At 43.7% G+C, this 17,654-nt stretch overlaps 1 protein-coding gene across 2 annotated transcripts in view; it reads left to right on the forward strand.

Moving 5' to 3' along the window:
- Positions 1–17,654, forward strand: part of LOC308283968 (myosin-9-like) — a 48,879-nt gene that overhangs the window by 10,436 nt on the left and 20,789 nt on the right. The window contains exons 2-15 of one of the 2 annotated variants that reach the window (XM_080724480.1): positions 2,548–2,879; positions 4,808–4,964; positions 6,539–6,566; positions 6,863–6,956; positions 7,945–7,965; positions 11,463–11,555; positions 11,653–11,716; positions 11,899–11,997; positions 12,561–12,704; positions 12,983–13,078; positions 13,833–14,104; positions 15,078–15,251; positions 16,191–16,364; positions 16,982–17,096. In XM_080724480.1, the coding sequence (XP_080580606.1) occupies positions 2,553–2,879; positions 4,808–4,964; positions 6,539–6,566; positions 6,863–6,956; positions 7,945–7,965; positions 11,463–11,555; positions 11,653–11,716; positions 11,899–11,997; positions 12,561–12,704; positions 12,983–13,078; positions 13,833–14,104; positions 15,078–15,251; positions 16,191–16,364; positions 16,982–17,096 (1,858 nt within the window). In that variant the 5' untranslated portion in view covers positions 2,548–2,552. The remainder of the gene's footprint in view (positions 1–2,547; positions 2,880–4,807; positions 4,965–6,538; positions 6,567–6,862; positions 6,957–7,944; positions 7,966–11,462; positions 11,556–11,652; positions 11,717–11,898; positions 11,998–12,560; positions 12,705–12,982; positions 13,079–13,832; positions 14,105–15,077; positions 15,252–16,190; positions 16,365–16,981; positions 17,097–17,654) is intronic. The other variant, XM_080724481.1, reaches the window with a different exon arrangement.

A 17,654-nucleotide genomic window follows, 5' to 3' on the forward strand; every position in this document is an offset into this window, starting at 1 on the left:
ACAGGGGGGTGACTGAGGGGGACAGAGAGGGGACCAGAGGGCTTAGGAGGAGGCTGCTGCAGTAGTATTGGCCTTGGGACCAACTTGAGACAGAGCCCCTGTCCTATAACAGGATGTTGTGGAGGGGTCTCTGATGGAAGTCAGCTGTACTAGAGCACTGTGACAAGAGTGTTGATGGAGCGTTGAGAGAGGTGGGGGGGTCGTGAGAAGAACTGGGACCTCCCCCACACTGTGCCCAGCTCCCAGACCGGGGTTAATGTGGCTGAACGGACAGGCCAGACGTGACCCTGTTGGAGTAGCATTAACCCCCGACAACCGCCCCCTGCCCCCCTTGGCACCGATACCATCTCTGATTCTGACTGTTACTGCATAGCCTTTAGAAACGTGGCCTTCCCTCCTGATCTCTAAACGGTGTATCATTGTTTTGAGTGCAGCATTATAGTGTGGTTGGGTGTTGTCATTTACTGTAGATATTATTGTTACATAATCCTTTCTTAACAACACTTGTCAGTACAGCATTTAAGCAAACCACATGTGAGAAGTGAGATCTATTAATTGTGAGTGAAAGAATGCACGTCAAGACATTGATGGCGCTGCGGAGTATGTTCTCTGTTTTATGTTATGGTAAAGCATGAGAACTTGGCAGCGGCAGCAGTAGCACCCCTCCAACCCCCACTGGGCTTTACAGATTGCATCGAAAAACTATTATGATGGAAGCGTGAAACTCTGCCAGCATGTAAACAAGAGCTTAATTACGGTGATATAGTGAGGGAAAGGGCCGAGTCTGACTTGTAGGGCTGTGATTTTTCTTAGTGTTTGCATGTGTGCACTGTGCAACAGCACCACATGTGCAACCATGTGTGCACTGTGCAACAGCACCACATGTGCAAACGAGACTGAAGTTGCCTGTGCTTTTAGCTTTCCTGAGGGAAGTGAAGGAGTGTTGTGGGAGGCTAATGAGCCGGGCCAGCCATGGTGGGAGCGCTGTGCTACGCCCCCGTTGTGTAGGAATGATTGTAATGATTTGAGTGGGCAGGGGGTTCAGTGAAGGCACAGCAGGTTCAGTTAATTGCCTGCAAGTCACTCTGCTCTCCCCTCTGGCTGGGTGGCTCGAAGTGGGCTTATGCAACATGTTCCTTCATCCGTTTAATACTGGTAAGACTCGTCTAGTCACCTTCTACCCTCTCCCCTGCCCTGTCACAGCCATGTTGTTCATGAGGTGTGAGGCCGTGGCGTACAGAAAACAAACAGCTTGAGCCGTGTCTAGGCTTGTACATGAAGCCGTTCACCACCACCTGGGGCAGCGGCGCACGCAGACAGAGCTGAACGGTATCAAACTGGTTGAACCAACGTTAGCAATCATGACCCCACTGCTGGGGCATGTTCGATGCAAAAGCTCTGCAGACAGCGTTTGATATTGACCATATGGTTCTGTTCTCCCTGGGGGTTTATTATGGGACGTTTTCTGTGTTGTTTTTCTTTTCTGCAGCCTAATCTGCTCAATGAGAGAACCTTTCCACCTCGTCATCTACTGCTGTTACCCTTCTGGAGACAGCGCAGGCCTCCCAGAGTCCACAATCTACCACCCCCCCTTTCAACCTGCTCATTGTCTCCTGCAACCTGACATTAGAGAAGCGCAAAATTTGTTTGAAGTCATTCCAAGCATGTAATCAACACGGTCTCCTCAAACCATGTATTTAAGACAATGCGGTTGGCACACGCCGGCCATTACCACCGATGCGAGTCTTCATCTGCGCTCTAGACTCATTCATAGTTGGTGAGTGAGATCTCACTGGCAAAAAGAGGGGGTGTGAAAAGCGGCCAGTAATTTGATTAGTGCCCACAGTGGTTTGCCAAGCAGGAACGTGGGGTCTGCTGTTTTATGTCGACCTGACCTTAACGTGGACACGCTGCCTTGTACATTCTCCAGAGCTTACATAAGAAGCCCGATCCAATGAACCAGGGCCTTTATCATACAGACTAGATAAGCCACCGCCTTCTTTACCAGATATTACTGATGTCTTACAGAGATGAAATGGAATGTGGAATTTTGATTTTAACCTGTGAGGTAAATGCATCCTTTGGAGTCTTGGCTGAGCGTGTGTCAGGAGGAGCGTGACATATCGGAGCTGTAATGGCTCAGTATCTGTGAATCCGGAGCGCGCTGGTTCGATCCCCGCCTCCTCCTGCCATTGTGTTTACTGTCGGAAGTTTGAGCAAGACGCTGAACCCCTAACTGCTCCCAACAATCAGGGTGGTGTCTTACAGGTTGTCTCCACCATTGTTTTATGAATGTCACGCAAATGCGTAAATGTGATTCACATTCTAGTGTTTATGAGAAAGGTGCTATATGCACCATTTTACCTTCTGTGCAAGGGATAAGGGAAGAGATTGGGGTGTTATTTGGCTGGGTCTTCTGACCTTAAACCCGTAAAAATCATTGACTAACCTGAATATTCTCTCCTTATTCCTTCCCCCTCTGTTTCCCTGTCTTCTACCTGCCTTTTCTACCTCCCTTTTCTGTCTCCCTCTCTTTCTTTAACACAGCAACCATGTCGGACGCAGACAAGTTCCTGTACGTGGACCGCAACATGGTCAACAATCCACTGGCACAAGCCGACTGGGCCACCAAGAAGCTGGTGTGGGTACCGTCGGATCGGCTGGGCTTCGAGGCCGGCTCGGTGAAGGAAGAGCGTGGCGACGAGTGCCTGGTGGAGCTGGCCGACTCCGGTAAGAAGGTGAAGGTGAACAAGGATGACATCCAGAAGATGAACCCACCCAAGTTCAGCAAGGTGGAGGACATGGCCGAGCTCACCTGCCTCAACGAGGCCTCCGTGCTCCACAATCTGAAGGAGAGATACTACTCTGGCCTCATCTACGTGAGTGCACAACGTTCACACTCACACACATTAAGACTGATCTACTGTCACTCGCGCACATATTAAGACTAATCTACTGTGTTATTTCTTGGTTCTGTATTCAGGACATGCAGACCATCCATTAGATTAGAGATGTGAATCTTCAGTGGCCTCGTTATTCAAGTTGATTATAACCTTTTTTCCCCTTTTGTACTATGGTGCACCTACATTTTCGATATTACTAAATGCATATGGCTACTTTAGTTAATACAAGCAGTCAGATGCATAATATTAGAAGATGCTTTAACATGTCATATAATCACTATTCTGGAATTCTGGGTGATCTTTAAACTAACACTTTGTGAGCTGGTTATTGCTTGATGTTTTATTTATTTTTATTCTTATTTGACAATGTTTGCCTATGACGTGTCCAAATTGGGGCCAGACCTACAGACCACAGTATTCCTATTCCCCTTGTACACCTCCCTAAAAGCATATTATTGTGGTGACTTTGTCCCCGGTGATGTTATCTAAGGGCCCTCTCTGTAGTTACGAAAGAGCCATTAGCTCATATCAGAGCCTAGGCCCAGTCGGTCTGTCCTGGAAAGCCTCCAAACTGCATCCCCCCCCTGCCTTCTAATCATCCCATTAAGCGCCGTTGTTTTTGTGACAACCCATTGTGTGCACATTGTCACTGCAAAGCCAGTGTGCAGTGTGTTGACTAAAGGTTTGGTAGGAAGACTAGATTTCTCTTTCCCCCTGTCTCTCTCTCTCTGTTTGGAGTTATGCTGTAAACAGGAAGCTTCAGGGAACAATGTTCTCCTGAGGGAAAGATGCTAAAGAATGTGGGAGTTGTGGGGGTTTTAGAGGACGAGGGGAGTTATGGGTCTTCAGAGCCCAGCTTCATGCCGAGATGGAAGTGAAGTGCATATGGAATGTTAATGGTGCTGTAATTGTTATTGATGCCACATAATTGATGCCGTTTACCTCGGTGTCCTGCCTGGTCTGGGAGTGATTTGCTCACCCCTTTTTTAGACAGCGCCATGACCCCGGTCATGTCAACATTGGTAACCCTCCGCCCTGGAGGGAACCACCAGACCCCTGCTCTGGCTGAGCCCCCTCTGCATTAGTGCCCTGTAGAACAGACCTCTTCTTGGCATGGAGAAAGAAACCGAGAGATCAGTGGCAGGTCAGAGCCAGGGTCCAGAGCTTCGTGGAGGGCAGCACAGGAATGCAGCGGGAGACGAGCAGAACGAAATGCGAAGGGAGGGGTGGGAGAGCTTGAAACAAAGCTGTAGGAGGAGAACAGGACAGACTGCCCACCCTGTAAAGGAAGGATTTGCAGGGGTTTAGGGAAAGGAATGGAGGAGGAATTTGATTTTAACTTACAGTAGGTCTAAAACAGGATGATGGAGAGCCGTGATATCGGTGACAAACCATGTCCATCTGCAGCGTTTCACTCGTCACTCGGTTGCAACATGCAGTGAGGAGGGGTGGCTATTAGGTCATCACTTAGGAGACATAACTCTGCTTTTTAGGAGACATGTTTGGCTGAATTCTCAGGACAGAGAGGCAGGCCAGGCACCAATATGTGAGCAATGAATCAGGATGAGTTTCTCTTCTGTTGTCCAATGTCCATACTGCTCATCATAAATGCAATGTAATTTGTCTCTCACCTACATAATTCTATACTGCAGTAGCAGAACATTTCAGTTAGATGAAACGTCCCTCATTCTGTACTTACTTTAAATACCACTTTCAATCTGCATTAAATGTTGACTAAATGTATCAAATGTGACCGTGAAATTATGGTCAATCCGACCTTCAACAATACCTTCACCTCATAATCTACTCATTCAAAAATAACTGTTCTACCAGAGGCACCAAAGATGACTCGTCAAGTGCAGCGTGATTTTTAAACACACCTATCTGTGTTGCCTGTATTGCAGACATACTCTGGCCTCTTCTGCGTGGTCATCAACCCCTACAAGAACCTGCCCATCTACTCTGAAGAGATCGTAGAGATGTACAAGGGAAAGAAGAGACACGAGATGCCTCCTCACATCTACGCCATCACTGACACATCCTACAGAAGCATGATGCAGGGTTAGTCTGCCCCCTGACGTACCTGCGACACAAATCCCACAAACAGCAGGGGGTCCTATCCTATCGGAGGAGCGACAAAGCCATCGCTCATTGAGATTTACGTTTCGTTTTGAGATCTTCTTGGATGTCTGCCCTGTTATTTCAACACTGAGTCCTGTTATGTGGTTCCCTTTAACTTCATTAACAATGAACCTATTGTAGTCAGAGTAAAACCACAGAGGCAAAAACTAATATGACTCCCCAGAGGTCTATGCTTTGTGCATAGAGATGTTTTTTGGACTCTTTTTGCTTTACAAAAAACACAAAAAATGTGACAGATTTATTTTTCCAATATGGTCTCTTATATACTGGCTGTATAGCTGTAGGGTATTGGGATGTGTTCTCATTTAAAGTGACATATTGTAACGCTTGGGCAGGCAGGTACCTTGTGCATCCTATGTTAACGATGACAGAATCATGCTCACGTTGTCCACTCAACTTGGAAACTGAACAAGGCATGCACACTGACGGCTCCATAAGGCACGCCCATACGAGGCAACAGCGGGCACTGAGCAGTGCAGTAGCCATGCTGTCGACTCAGTGCCAACTGAGTTGCATACCAATCAGTTATAATATATTTAGATTAGAAATTGACCAGTTTTGACGCTGAGTGGACAACCGCTGCATCATTGTTAACATTAGGCACAGAAGGTCAGTTCTATGTACAGTATGTAGTTTCCATCCAATGGGCTTTGGGATTGCAACCAAGACTACAGTACCAATTGTCAGCCTGGGCTGTTCATAAAAAAACACAAATAAACGGCTTACATTTCACTCTCTTCACATGCCAATGGTCAATGCTTGTGTGCAAGTTCAGACCACTTGGTCAACCCACTGTGGAGAACACGGTTCCAGAGGTTTCTTCATTTTATAGTGGGATAATAGGAATTATTACAATGTAGAGTAGAAAGCAATAAAGGGGGGGAAAAGAAAATCAAAACAAAAGCTCCATGTAACATCGTTAAGCAAATACCATGAATTTAATTATACAGAAGGCTCAACAATTGAGGTTGACTTTCATGAATTACAACTTGGGCTTTTATTTTGTCCTTGGCACCAGTGCCGTTTTACTAGTCCTTTTATATACAAGTTCTCTACTGTGTACATTTACAAAGCGTAGCACATTAGAGACACTATCTCAATGTACAGAATTCTCTGGCATTCCGTCGTACTTGCTGTGCCCACTCACTCACGTCCTGTTCTGCCATATTTGGTTCCAGAAAAGCTTTTGGAGTAGCAAAATAGGCGGACGCTAATTAGCTAGCTAGATTAGTGGCAGCAAGCACCATTTCCAGCCACAGAAAGCCGGATATTTATTTCCTGTCTGTTCCCACAGTACTTCCTGTTATACAAACCCAACTGCATGTGCTTTTGAGATAACACATGCACAGAGTACATTTTATATAAAGTTTGCCACTCTTGAATTCAATTGTAACTTCACTACTTGTATTGTAATCGTTCACCATGCCATGCTACTTTGTGACTATTGCATGAAGATTAAATCCTTGTTTATTTTCTTGTTTTTTTCATTGCAGATCGTGAAGACCAGTCCATTCTTTGCACGTGAGTCAAAAGACTACGCACCAATAATTGTAAAATACTCTGCAATAGTTCTAGCCTGATTGTACACCAAAGTTGTTAGACGTTCTCTCTATATCTCTGACAAGCTCAATTCTCTACCTCATAATGGTGTCGCAACATTATTTTTGAATAAATTCTGTTCTCTTCACAAAGTAACGGTCGGTTAATGCCAGCAAGCGACACCATAGTTCGAGTATAAAAATTAGGCATTACACTCTCCCTCTCTTTGGTGCCCTCTCTGTCTCCCTCCCTCCCTCCCTCCTCTCTATCCATCCCAGTGGGGAGTCTGGTGCCGGTAAAACAGAAAACACTAAGAAAGTCATCCAGTATCTGGCTCATGTGGCCTCCTCTCACAAGACCAAGAAAGACCAGGTTAGTCCTGCATCCATCCTCTATTCCATTGTTCCTCGCCTATGTCCTTACATAACCCTGTTTTCTTACAAAAATGTTTTTAGGTTTCAACCTGTCTTCTTCTCTTCCCATCTTCCCCTCCCTCTTTCCATCACCCCCTTTTGTTTCCCTGTTTGTTCACTCTCATGTGAGCCAAAATGTCCTGTTCTTCTCCTAAGTACACTTTGATGTGAAGAAACGCCCTTTTCCTATTCCTCTTTGTGCTGTGACTGTATTGTGTGTGTATGTATGTATATATATGTGAGAATACATCAGTGTGCCACAGGCACTTCAAACATTACATCATGGTCAATCCATCATCGCATTGATATATTCAGACTCACTGTGTCACCGTAGCCGCAGAGACACCAAAGCCTGATTTCTACTTGGTTGTGTGCCAGCGTTGCACACCGAAAATAGCTTATCTGCAAGCTCACAATGTTGTGAATCGGCTATTTTTTGTGCGACGCTAGCATGCATTATAAGTCAGGCTTAAGAGAAATGTTGATGGTCTATAGGCACAGAAACATGGGTTTGCTGTTCGAACGTTATTTTAGACTGAACACTTACCTTGCTGATAAAGATCGACTCGGACAATTTCTCCCTTTATCCTGTCGTTCTGTTACAAAAAGGCCATGTACAAATATGATGTAAATGTTTCCAATGCGTTAGTGAGCAGAGAAATCGCTCTCAAAAGGCTCTTGAAAATCTCCCACCACACTACGTAATATTACGCCTTTTGACATGTTTTGTGGATGTTGGCAGAGATTCTCAAGTACTTTTTTTTTTTTTTTGTGCGATTTCTTCACTTGACAAACATACATTCAGAAGTTTTATGGAAGAGTCTCCAACAAGTTGGTCCCATGAAAACAGCGGCTATCAGAGAGCCGTCATTGGAGCTTTAATGATGCCACATCAGCATACAATGCGTTCATTTTGTTGAGGTTGTATTTCTCTCTTCCATTAACAGAACAGCTCGACCTTCACACATGTGAGTTACCCCCCTCTATCTCTCATCTCTCTTCCATTCTTCCTTTACGTAAATGCTCCCCTTCGCTTATATAATCATCGCCCACCACCATCACCACCACCCCCGGATCCACCTCTTCCTCTACTTGTTCATCTTCTACTCCACCCGCTCCACTCCCTAAAGCCTGATTTATGCTTAGTTGCACGAAGGCTCGCAACTTGTTGAGAGCTTGTAGTTTGGCTATTTTTGGCATGCGACACCAATGTGCAACTAAGTATAAATGACGCGATATCCCCTCTCTTCTCTCCCTCGCTGCACTCTCCTCTTCCCCTGTGCTGCTGGAGCGTGCTCTGCAGTGGGTCACTTGGTACTGGAGGGTCAAGGGTCACTTAATTAATTGCCAATGGGAGGTCTGATTGAATTTATGTGTGTGTGTGTGTGTGTGTGTGTGTGTGTGTGCGCGTGTTAACTTTTTGTGAAAACTTCAGCCAGACAATACAGACAGGTGGGAGCAGGGATTTAACGCAGGGGTCTTCAACGTTTTCAGGCCAAGGACCCCTTAGTTGAGAGATGGATGAAGCAGGGACCCCCACAACCTTTTCATATATTCCATATAGTTTCATTGTTTGACAGCACAATCATCAGTGCATATAAAAAAGGAGAAAAAAAAAGATTTGGAGGACCCCCCGTTGACGACCCTTGATTTAATGGATGGAGTGGGCTTTTTAATCTGCAACCAACCCAGCCGCTAGCAGATACATTTTGGGGGGAGTATGTACAGTATGTATCTGGCTGACCTTTTCAGTTATTGTTGCTGCGTTTGTGTGCTTGTGCGGTCCCAGAAGTGTGCTTGAATGTGTTCCTATTTGCAAACCTCTTCCTCAAGTCTCACTCGAGCCTAAAAGTATGCTTCACTGTTTTTGAAGATCTGAGAACGGACATACTGAGATACTATTCAGCCTATTTGTGTTACAGTGTATTGCCCTGTGTATGGAAGCGTCCTGAAAAATACCTCCCTATGAGGGGTTACATACATATATCAAGAGTTTCTTAAGGAACATTGGCCCTGGATCCACTTATCATTACGCTCAAAAAGGGGACACACTTGCGCAATGTGCCTCAAGGGACCCGCAGCAAAGCCAAGAAGTCCATTGGCCTCTCAGAGTAACATTTTCCCCTCTCTGGTCTTGACATAGAAGGTGATAGCCATGATTTATCTTATTTTCATTCCCCAAGCTCAACATATGGGCTGCGTCCATAAATCAGGAGAGCGGCAGCTGTGGAACGCTTGCTAGCACGTCTCCCTGTTTTTATTGGAGGGATTTAAGTGATCTCCATCCAGTTGAAAAGCCCTTTCGCGTCAATGTTGTTTAACACGGCTGCATCTTTTCTCTATCTCCTGGAGCTGTAGACGGTTATGGTTGTACTTGGCTCCAAGGTGTGGATGTGTGTTGCTACAGTATGTATTGTACATGTGAAGGTGCTGCTGCAGCTGCACATTACTGAAAAAGGTTGTAAGCTGTGCTCCACAAACTCTTCCAGGACGAATAATAAAGGATGGAATGTTTATGATTCTGTCTGTTCGATTCAGATTTTATGAGGTGTGGATATATATAGAGAGAACTTTATTAGATTATTAACGAAAAGGGTGGCCGAGATGGATTTGACCATATGGCTTTTATGTCGGTATGTGCACTCGAGTTGACTGAACTGAATTAATTTGGTGGAAAAAATGACTTGACGTCATCAGCGGGTCCTAGAAGTGTGATAACTTATGCTGAAGTTCTGAGGTGTTTATGCAGAATTTGAGGTTTGTGCCATGTGGTCCATGTGGACGCGTTCAAACAGTCAGAGGCAAATGCATTGACCCCATCCACTCCTATGTAGAACGGGTACACATTATAGTGTATTATTATTTTATGCTTTAACTATTGAAAAATAGCAGATCTACAAGCTCACAGTTCGGCACCGAGTGCCGCGCTGCGAGCTTGTAGATCTGCTATTTTTGAAAAATCGTGAAAATTTGAATTTTGACCTGATTCTATAAGTGTCTTTTGAATCCTTCCAAGGTTTTTTGAAAAACCTATGTTTCTATGTCAGCAATCTGGCTAGCCATCGACAAAGAAAAGGTCCTTTTTCACATAACTGGAGCTCAGTTAGTCTGTTCTTGAGAGACTACTATGTCAGTGGTTCTCAAACCTTTTCATGTGAGCGACTTTTTCAAAAATAGCAGATCTACAAGCTCGCAGCGCGTCACTCAGTGCCGCGCTGTGAGCTTGTATATCTGCTATTTTTCACTGGTTAAAGCATTCAATAATTCTAGGCCTAAATGGGTTAAGAGAATAACCCGGAAGAGGCATTCACGATGTGATCGAAGAGACGTTATGCCTCTGCGGGGTCACAAGCTCAAGGGTTCAATAATACAGGTTCATGGTTCAGCACAGCTGTACTCTCACCCGGTAGAGACACTCACTAACCAATGGGACAGACCTAAACGCAGGAAGAACGTCACTGTGTTGACACTCACGTTAGCTGCTCAAGTGAAAGTCCAAAGGTAAGGGGTTAATGCTCCAATAGGCTGGTGCGTTGCGTATCCTGATGATCATTCGTGTGTGGACGCGCCCTGTGTGGGCTACTGGGATATTCTGCTCTGGGTCAAAGGGTGAAGGGTTAATACTTACTGATGAGTGTCTGGGTGTTTAGTGGGGTAGGGTTGGGCACTAACAAGGCGCTATGTGTGGGTCAAGGCTTGTGTGCATTGTGTGTGGTCATACCTGTATGTGTGTACACTGTATCCCTTGTCTTGCATAGCCAGACGATCCAAGATATGCTCCTACTGTACCAAATTGTAACATCTAAATTCAAGTGTATAGGAAACAACTTGTAGATTAAAACAAAACACATCAGAGACATTAGGGTGGTCTGCATTTTTTGGATTAGTTTTTATATCAGTGGGCATAGGTTTATCTGTAGCAGTTTGCTCTGCTGTTCTAGCTAATATGTACATTGAATTTCGATGTCACCCGACACCGTCAACAGTAGGCGTAGATCTCCGATTGTCTGGCTACGTGAGACTACACGGTATCCCTGCTTATGTTTATTATATTGTCCACTGCTTGCTGTTTCTCCCTTATTATAAAGTTAGGTAAGTATCACACGTATGCCATTAATATATCCTGGTATTTAAACAGAAATCACTTTGTGTAAAGAACATGCAAACCAGTGTCTCCACTGTTTATTTTCTCACAATAGAGTAATGCTGAATTAAATGAAAACCAGATGAAGGTTAAACGTTCTAACAAAGCACAACAATGAGTCACCCAGTTGTGAGTCACAGGGTCCGGCTAGATTTGAACCCTTTGTAGAGAAAAAATGTTTAAAAGAAAAATCCTGTAACCGAACAGTGGTTTTCACTTCTTATTTTTATTTATTTATTTTTACAATGAACGACTCATGGAAAAGGTGGTTTAAGTCTAATCTTATTGCTTTTGCTGGGTTATTCTCTTCCTGTCCATCAGGGTGAGCTAGAGAAGCAGCTGCTGCAAGCCAACCCCATCCTAGAGGCCTTTGGAAACGGCAAGACGGTCAAAAATGACAACTCCTCCCGATTCGTAAGATTTGAAGACACTACTTTGAGTTGCCCTCACTGGAATATTATGTGGCTAATTTTTGCAAAGGTGGCTGAGGTTTCTGTCTTTTTGCCTCTAGGGAAAATTCATCCGTATCAACTTCGATGTGAATGGATACATCGTTGGTGCCAACATTGAAACCTGTATCCTTCACGAAATCAAGTCTTTCTGTTTTCAGGCCGATGTTGCTATTAAGTCTATAACTATGCTGCAGCATTAGAGTTTATAGTAGGAAAATGAAATCCTCTCAAAGTAAAGCAACAATCTAGACGTCATGCTGTCAAGTGTATTAAAAAATAAAGCTCCTTGATGGGCTGACGCACAGACCTGCTGGAGAAATCCCGTGCCATCCGCCAGGCCAAAGACGAGAGGACCTTCCACATCTTCTACTACATGCTGACTGGGGCCGGTGACAAAATGCGCTGTGAGCGAAATTACGTTTGATATTCCAGAGTTACAATGGAGGAGTCTGCATGTTGTAGATCAGTGGTTCTCAAACTTGGGGTTGGGACCCCAAGTGGGGTCCCCAAATTATTTTGTGGGTTCCCCAGATGATTAGCTTAATGTAAAAAAAAAAGTTGCAGTCAACTGTAAACAAACCTACATTCGTGTGTACAGGGTATCTGCACATTTATAAAGTGACAATTTAAGGACTTTCAAGACTGTTTTAATACCAAACTGGCCAAACTGTCAAATATTAAGATAAAGTAAGCAAGAGGCGAACATTGTGAAAATAGCAGATCTACATGCTCACAACGCCTCGCAGCGCGAGGCATTGTGAGCATGTAGATTTGCTATTTTCATCTGTGGAACCGAGTCACATTAAATGTAATACCTACAATTCCAAGTGCTTGTCAGGGTGGGGGACCCCAGTTCATATGTTTATTTTGGGTCACAGCCTAAAAAAAGTTTGAGAACCCGTGTTGTTGATTTTTAATTAACTTTTTGTCTTTCCACCCCCCCCCCTCTATATCTGTCCTCTTCCAGCTGAGCTGTGCCTGGAGAGCTACAACAACTACCGCTTCCTGTCCAACGGCAACCTGACCATCCCTGGGCAGCAGGACAAGGACCTGTTCCAGGAGACCCTGGAGGCCTTTAGGATCATGAGCATCCCAGAGGATGAACAGATTGGTGAGTCCGGAGGAAAACCAAAATGGAATAAAATTAATGATTTTAATGTCCTCTTACTCCTGTGTTTAACCTATGGCAGTGAAGATATCATCTAGGTGTGCAGAACACTTTTTACTTATGTACCTGTCAAGTTAACCTAAGTGTATGCATTGTCACTCATTCAACAAATGTCTTTTGGCGCTTCTTTTAGGTGAACACACGTAATCTTTGTCTAGCAAAGTGTTGAGTGGGAAAGTATGAATTAACTGTTAACACCGCGTTTGTCTCGTCCTGTGCAGGCATGCTGAAGGTGGTGTCAGCTGTCCTGCAGCTGGGCAACATGACCTTCAAGAAGGAGCGTCACACAGACCAGGCCTCCATGCCTGATAACACAGGTATGAGACTAGGGGTGCAACAGTTGAAACTAATATATAATGATTTTTTTAAAATGTGCTTATTGGTGGGGGGAAACACTGAAAAAAAAAAAAGAAAGAAAAAAACATTTTAATCACACTGAGCATTTAGATCGTCTATTGTGCTGTACACCGTTACAACGAACTTCTCTACAACGAACAGTACTAGTTTAATCTTTTGCAACATATGGCAATGCATTTAGATTTACATTCTTTGCTACATTCAAATGTTTTAGATGGAGTGTAAGAAATAAACTGATGCAATTCTGGGAAATGTTCCCATCAAGTCAATGAGGAAAATGTATTCATTAATAAATTCTCAACAACGCATTTCTTAGCAAAATGCAAGCACACGATTCCTGATGAAGCCGGTCGATATGACATACAGTATACACGAGTGTATTCTGCCAAAACTGTGCGAAGTAGTCCGGCAAAGAATAAGGTTGGACAAGTACTATAGTCTGGTTGCTCGGGCAACCACATAAATGTTGTGATTCAATGTCATTTTCTTTTGTAATATTGGATCATGTCAGCACTATATTATGGTTGTAATATAAAATTCTGAGATATGGTTGTAATATGAAATCGGGAGATATCTGATGATTCCGAGACCTACTTTTCAGGAGGGGTTCTATCGCCTCCTCTCCCTCTAAATATTGCCACCCTGCATATCCACTCCGTCTAATTTCCTGCTCCCCTGTTTTCTCCCTCCCTCCCTTTGTCCTTGGTGCCACAGCGGCCCAGAAGGTCTGCCATCTGCTGGGCATGAACGTGACGGACTTCACCCGTGCCATCCTGATGCCCAGGATCAAGGTGGGCAGGGACTACGTGCAGAAGGCCCAGACCCAGGAGCAGGCTGAGTTTGCAGTGGAGGCCCTGGCCAAAGCCACCTATGAGAGGATGTTCCGCTGGCTGGTCATGAGGATCAACAAAGCCCTGGACAAGACCAAGAGACAGGGAGCCTCGTTCATTGGCATCCTTGACATCGCCGGGTTTGAGATCTTTGAGGTAAAGGCAGAGACTCGAGCAGCTATTGTATAGCAGTTGTGAATGTATTAATACTTATGTTATTTATCATGTCATGTTATGGTCTAAATTAATTAATCGGATAAGATAGTCAATTATTTAAAAAAAAATATGCATGATAAATTATTTAAAAAAAAATATGCATGATAAAATAATGTAGTAGAAAATTATAAAGTTTATCACACATCATCCCTTTCCAGACAAACATATGACATTGCTTAATATGTCTACGCAGCAGTAAAAAGAAGGACAAATATGCAGCAGTAAAAAGAAGGAAAAACACACAACGATTCTTTTCATTTTAGAATATCGAACAAAGACAAACATTCACATTTTTACAATGTTATTACAAACCTATTTGATTACTAAATTGTATTTGATAAATATTCTATAAATTGACTATTATTATTTGATTATATGCTTTGTCTCTAGTATACATGTAATATCATAAATACCCGTAATTGCTGGACTATAAGCCGCACCTGAATATAAGCCGCACCAGCTATGTTTAGAACGAAAAACAAATGTGTACGTATACAGGCCGCACTTGACTTTTAAGCCGCAGGTGTCCGTCCTGCTTCCTGCTAGAGCGCCCCTTGTGGCCGTTAGCTGTAAAAATCTATTATAGATAAGCCGCATCGTTGTATCCACGGGTTTCCAACGCCCCATAGTGCATTGCGCAGACGTTGTACCGAGCTTCCAGCACCGCAGCCGAGTGATTTAAAAGCTCACAGCATGTGCGACGCGAGTTTGTTTTTCTGCTGTTAAACCGGAAGTGTGGTCCAAATAATCTCCAGTAAACTCCCGCGGAAAGAGGTGGATAGGCCGCAGGGTTCAAAACATGGGAGTCGCGGCTTATAGTCTGGCAATTCGGGTATATGAGGTAATGTAAACTTTGATCACAGACAGAGTATTTGCTCTCTGTATAACGATTCCTTCTCCCTCCGCTCTGCAGCTGAACTCCTTTGAGCAGCTCTGCATCAACTACACCAATGAGAAGCTGCAGCAGCTGTTCAACCACACCATGTTCATCCTGGAGCAGGAGGAGTACCAGAGAGAAGGCATCGAGTGGAGCTTCATCGACTTTGGCCTGGACCTGCAGCCCTGCATCGACCTCATAGAGAAACCTGTGAGTCTTCATTATGCCTCAAGAGACGGCTCTTATCGCTTAGAAAAAGACAAAACTGCTACAGTTATGGTTAATTAAAAAAGAAAAAAAGAAAACGGCTAGAACCAAGTGCCGCCATTTATTAAAATTATTTAAGCTCTAGAACCAAGTGCCGCCATTTATGAAAATTTAAGTGTAAAGTTAAGTGTAACGATAATTGCCGTTTTGGAGAGGTCTTTCTTAAATGCACCTAACAAAATACACAATAATTAACTCTTTAACTGCCAAAAATGCCTTTTTTAACAATGGCTTCAGTTGCCAAAAACACCTTTTATGCCTTTTTGTATTTTTCTTTGTGGTTATAAAACAATCCAAAATCGGATCGTCATTCCGGGGATACTAAGTAATCTTGAGTAATACTAAGTAATGCTTCCATTCTGGGCCGGTAATCCGGAACTGGAAACACATTTCTTGCCCGGAGCGAGCCTTTTCTCTATACTCTTGTTTCTTACTGTTTGCTTACCTTGTAAACACTGCTGAGGCTAACTCGAGAACCGCAGCTCTTTTTTTTTAAACAAATGTTGAATTGCGTGCACAGCACACGTGTCATGTAAGATCCGTGCACGATGGACACACACGTGCCCATGTTAAAATGTACGAAAACCTTCCCATTTTTCCTGGGGGGAAAAAATGGTGGCAGTAAATGTGGTGATTACAGTTACCTGGGGGGGAAAAAATGGTGGCAGTAAATGTGGTGATTACAGTTTTGCGAAGGTATTTCTCATATACTCCATCGCAAACACACATGCTTCACATTAAAAAATGGCAAAGAATTATAGCACCCACCTGCACATGCAAAGCTTTTATAAACCCCACCCATCCACAATTCATATCTGTAATGTTCTCTTTGTTGTAGTATATGAAGCAGACCTAGTTACAGTCATACTTTCCTCACTACAGGCCAGTCCACCTGGTATTTTGGCTCTGCTCGATGAGGAGTGCTGGTTCCCCAAGGCCACTGATAAGAGCTTTGTGGAGAAGGTGCTGCAAGAGCAGGGATCTCACTCAAAGTTCCACAAACCTAAGAAACTGAAGGACGAGGCCGACTTCTGCATCATGCACTACGCTGGCAAGGTAAAGCAGACAGTCTGGATCTAGCCTTTCACAATTATTACATAATTATCTGAACTAATCGCAACTATTTTTGCATAATCAATAGAATAGTTTCTTAATTTGTACACTGCACAGCTAGTCGTGCACTGTTATACATTTTTGAGATTACGATTATTACTAAAGTGTCTTTATATAAGTCTAGAGCACGGGTTAGGACCCCCGGGTGGGGGGGGTCCTCGAATTCATTTTGGAGGGTCCCCAGATGATTAGCTTAATGTGAAACATTGTTTACTCACTCAACAGTAAACAAACCAACATAAAGTTGGTATATGCACATTTCTAAAGTGACAATTTAAGGACTTCTTAATACCTCTAAAATGAAAATCAAACATCAGCCAAATTGTCAAATATTAGAGGCAGAAATTGTGAAAATAGCAGATCTACATGTTCACAATAAGCATGTAGATCAGCTGTTTTCACAATAGAACCGTGTGTTAAACAAAATGTAATTCCTCAACTCTTAGTGCTCATCAGGGTGGGGGGGGGGGTCCCCAGTTAAAATATGATTATTTTGGTGGTCGCGGCCTGAAAAGGTTGAGAACCACTGGTCTAGAGGTTTGTCTCTACTCTGTCCTCAGGTGGACTATAAGGCTGACGAGTGGCTAATGAAGAACATGGACCCGCTGAACGACAACGTGGCCACCTTGCTCAACCAGTCCACTGACAAGTTTGTCTCTGAGCTATGGAAGGATGGTGAGTTCAGCCAAACGCTTATTCCTTGTGCTGACGGTGGATTTATTGCCTCTGGAATATATTTGTTCATGTCTGGGATTTGTGCATGTGTCAAAGAAGGGCCTTAAGGCTTTGATATACTTTGTTGTGTGCGGTGTCGCACACCTAAAATAGCAGATCTACAACTTCACAATGCATCGCAGCATGTTGTGAGGTTGGAGATGTGTTTCATTTTAATTTTTTGGTGCGTGACACCAAGACACAACTAAGCCTAAATCTGTCTGCATTGTTTGTTCGGTTTCAATTTCTTGTCTACTTTTCTCTTTATCTCATTCATTGTACGGTATCTGCACCTTTTTGTTTTTTACCCGTTGGCCTCCCATTTTGTTTGTTTTCATCATCTGTTCCTCTATATGGCCCCATTTTGTCTCGTCCTTTTTCATCTTACTGGGTCTCAGAAGTACAGAGTTGTCAGAGAGCCTATTTTTATCGTCGTTTTCCTATTCTTCACTCAGACTCAGGTGACCAGGTTTCCTTTTCTCATCATAAAATTCCCGATTCTGTACCTTTTATTCCGCC

The sequence above is a fragment of the Nannobrachium achirus genome (genome assembly GCF_963921795.1).
Source record: "Nannobrachium achirus genome assembly, chromosome: 4".
NCBI classification, from domain to species: domain Eukaryota; kingdom Metazoa; phylum Chordata; class Actinopteri; order Myctophiformes; family Myctophidae; genus Nannobrachium; species Nannobrachium achirus.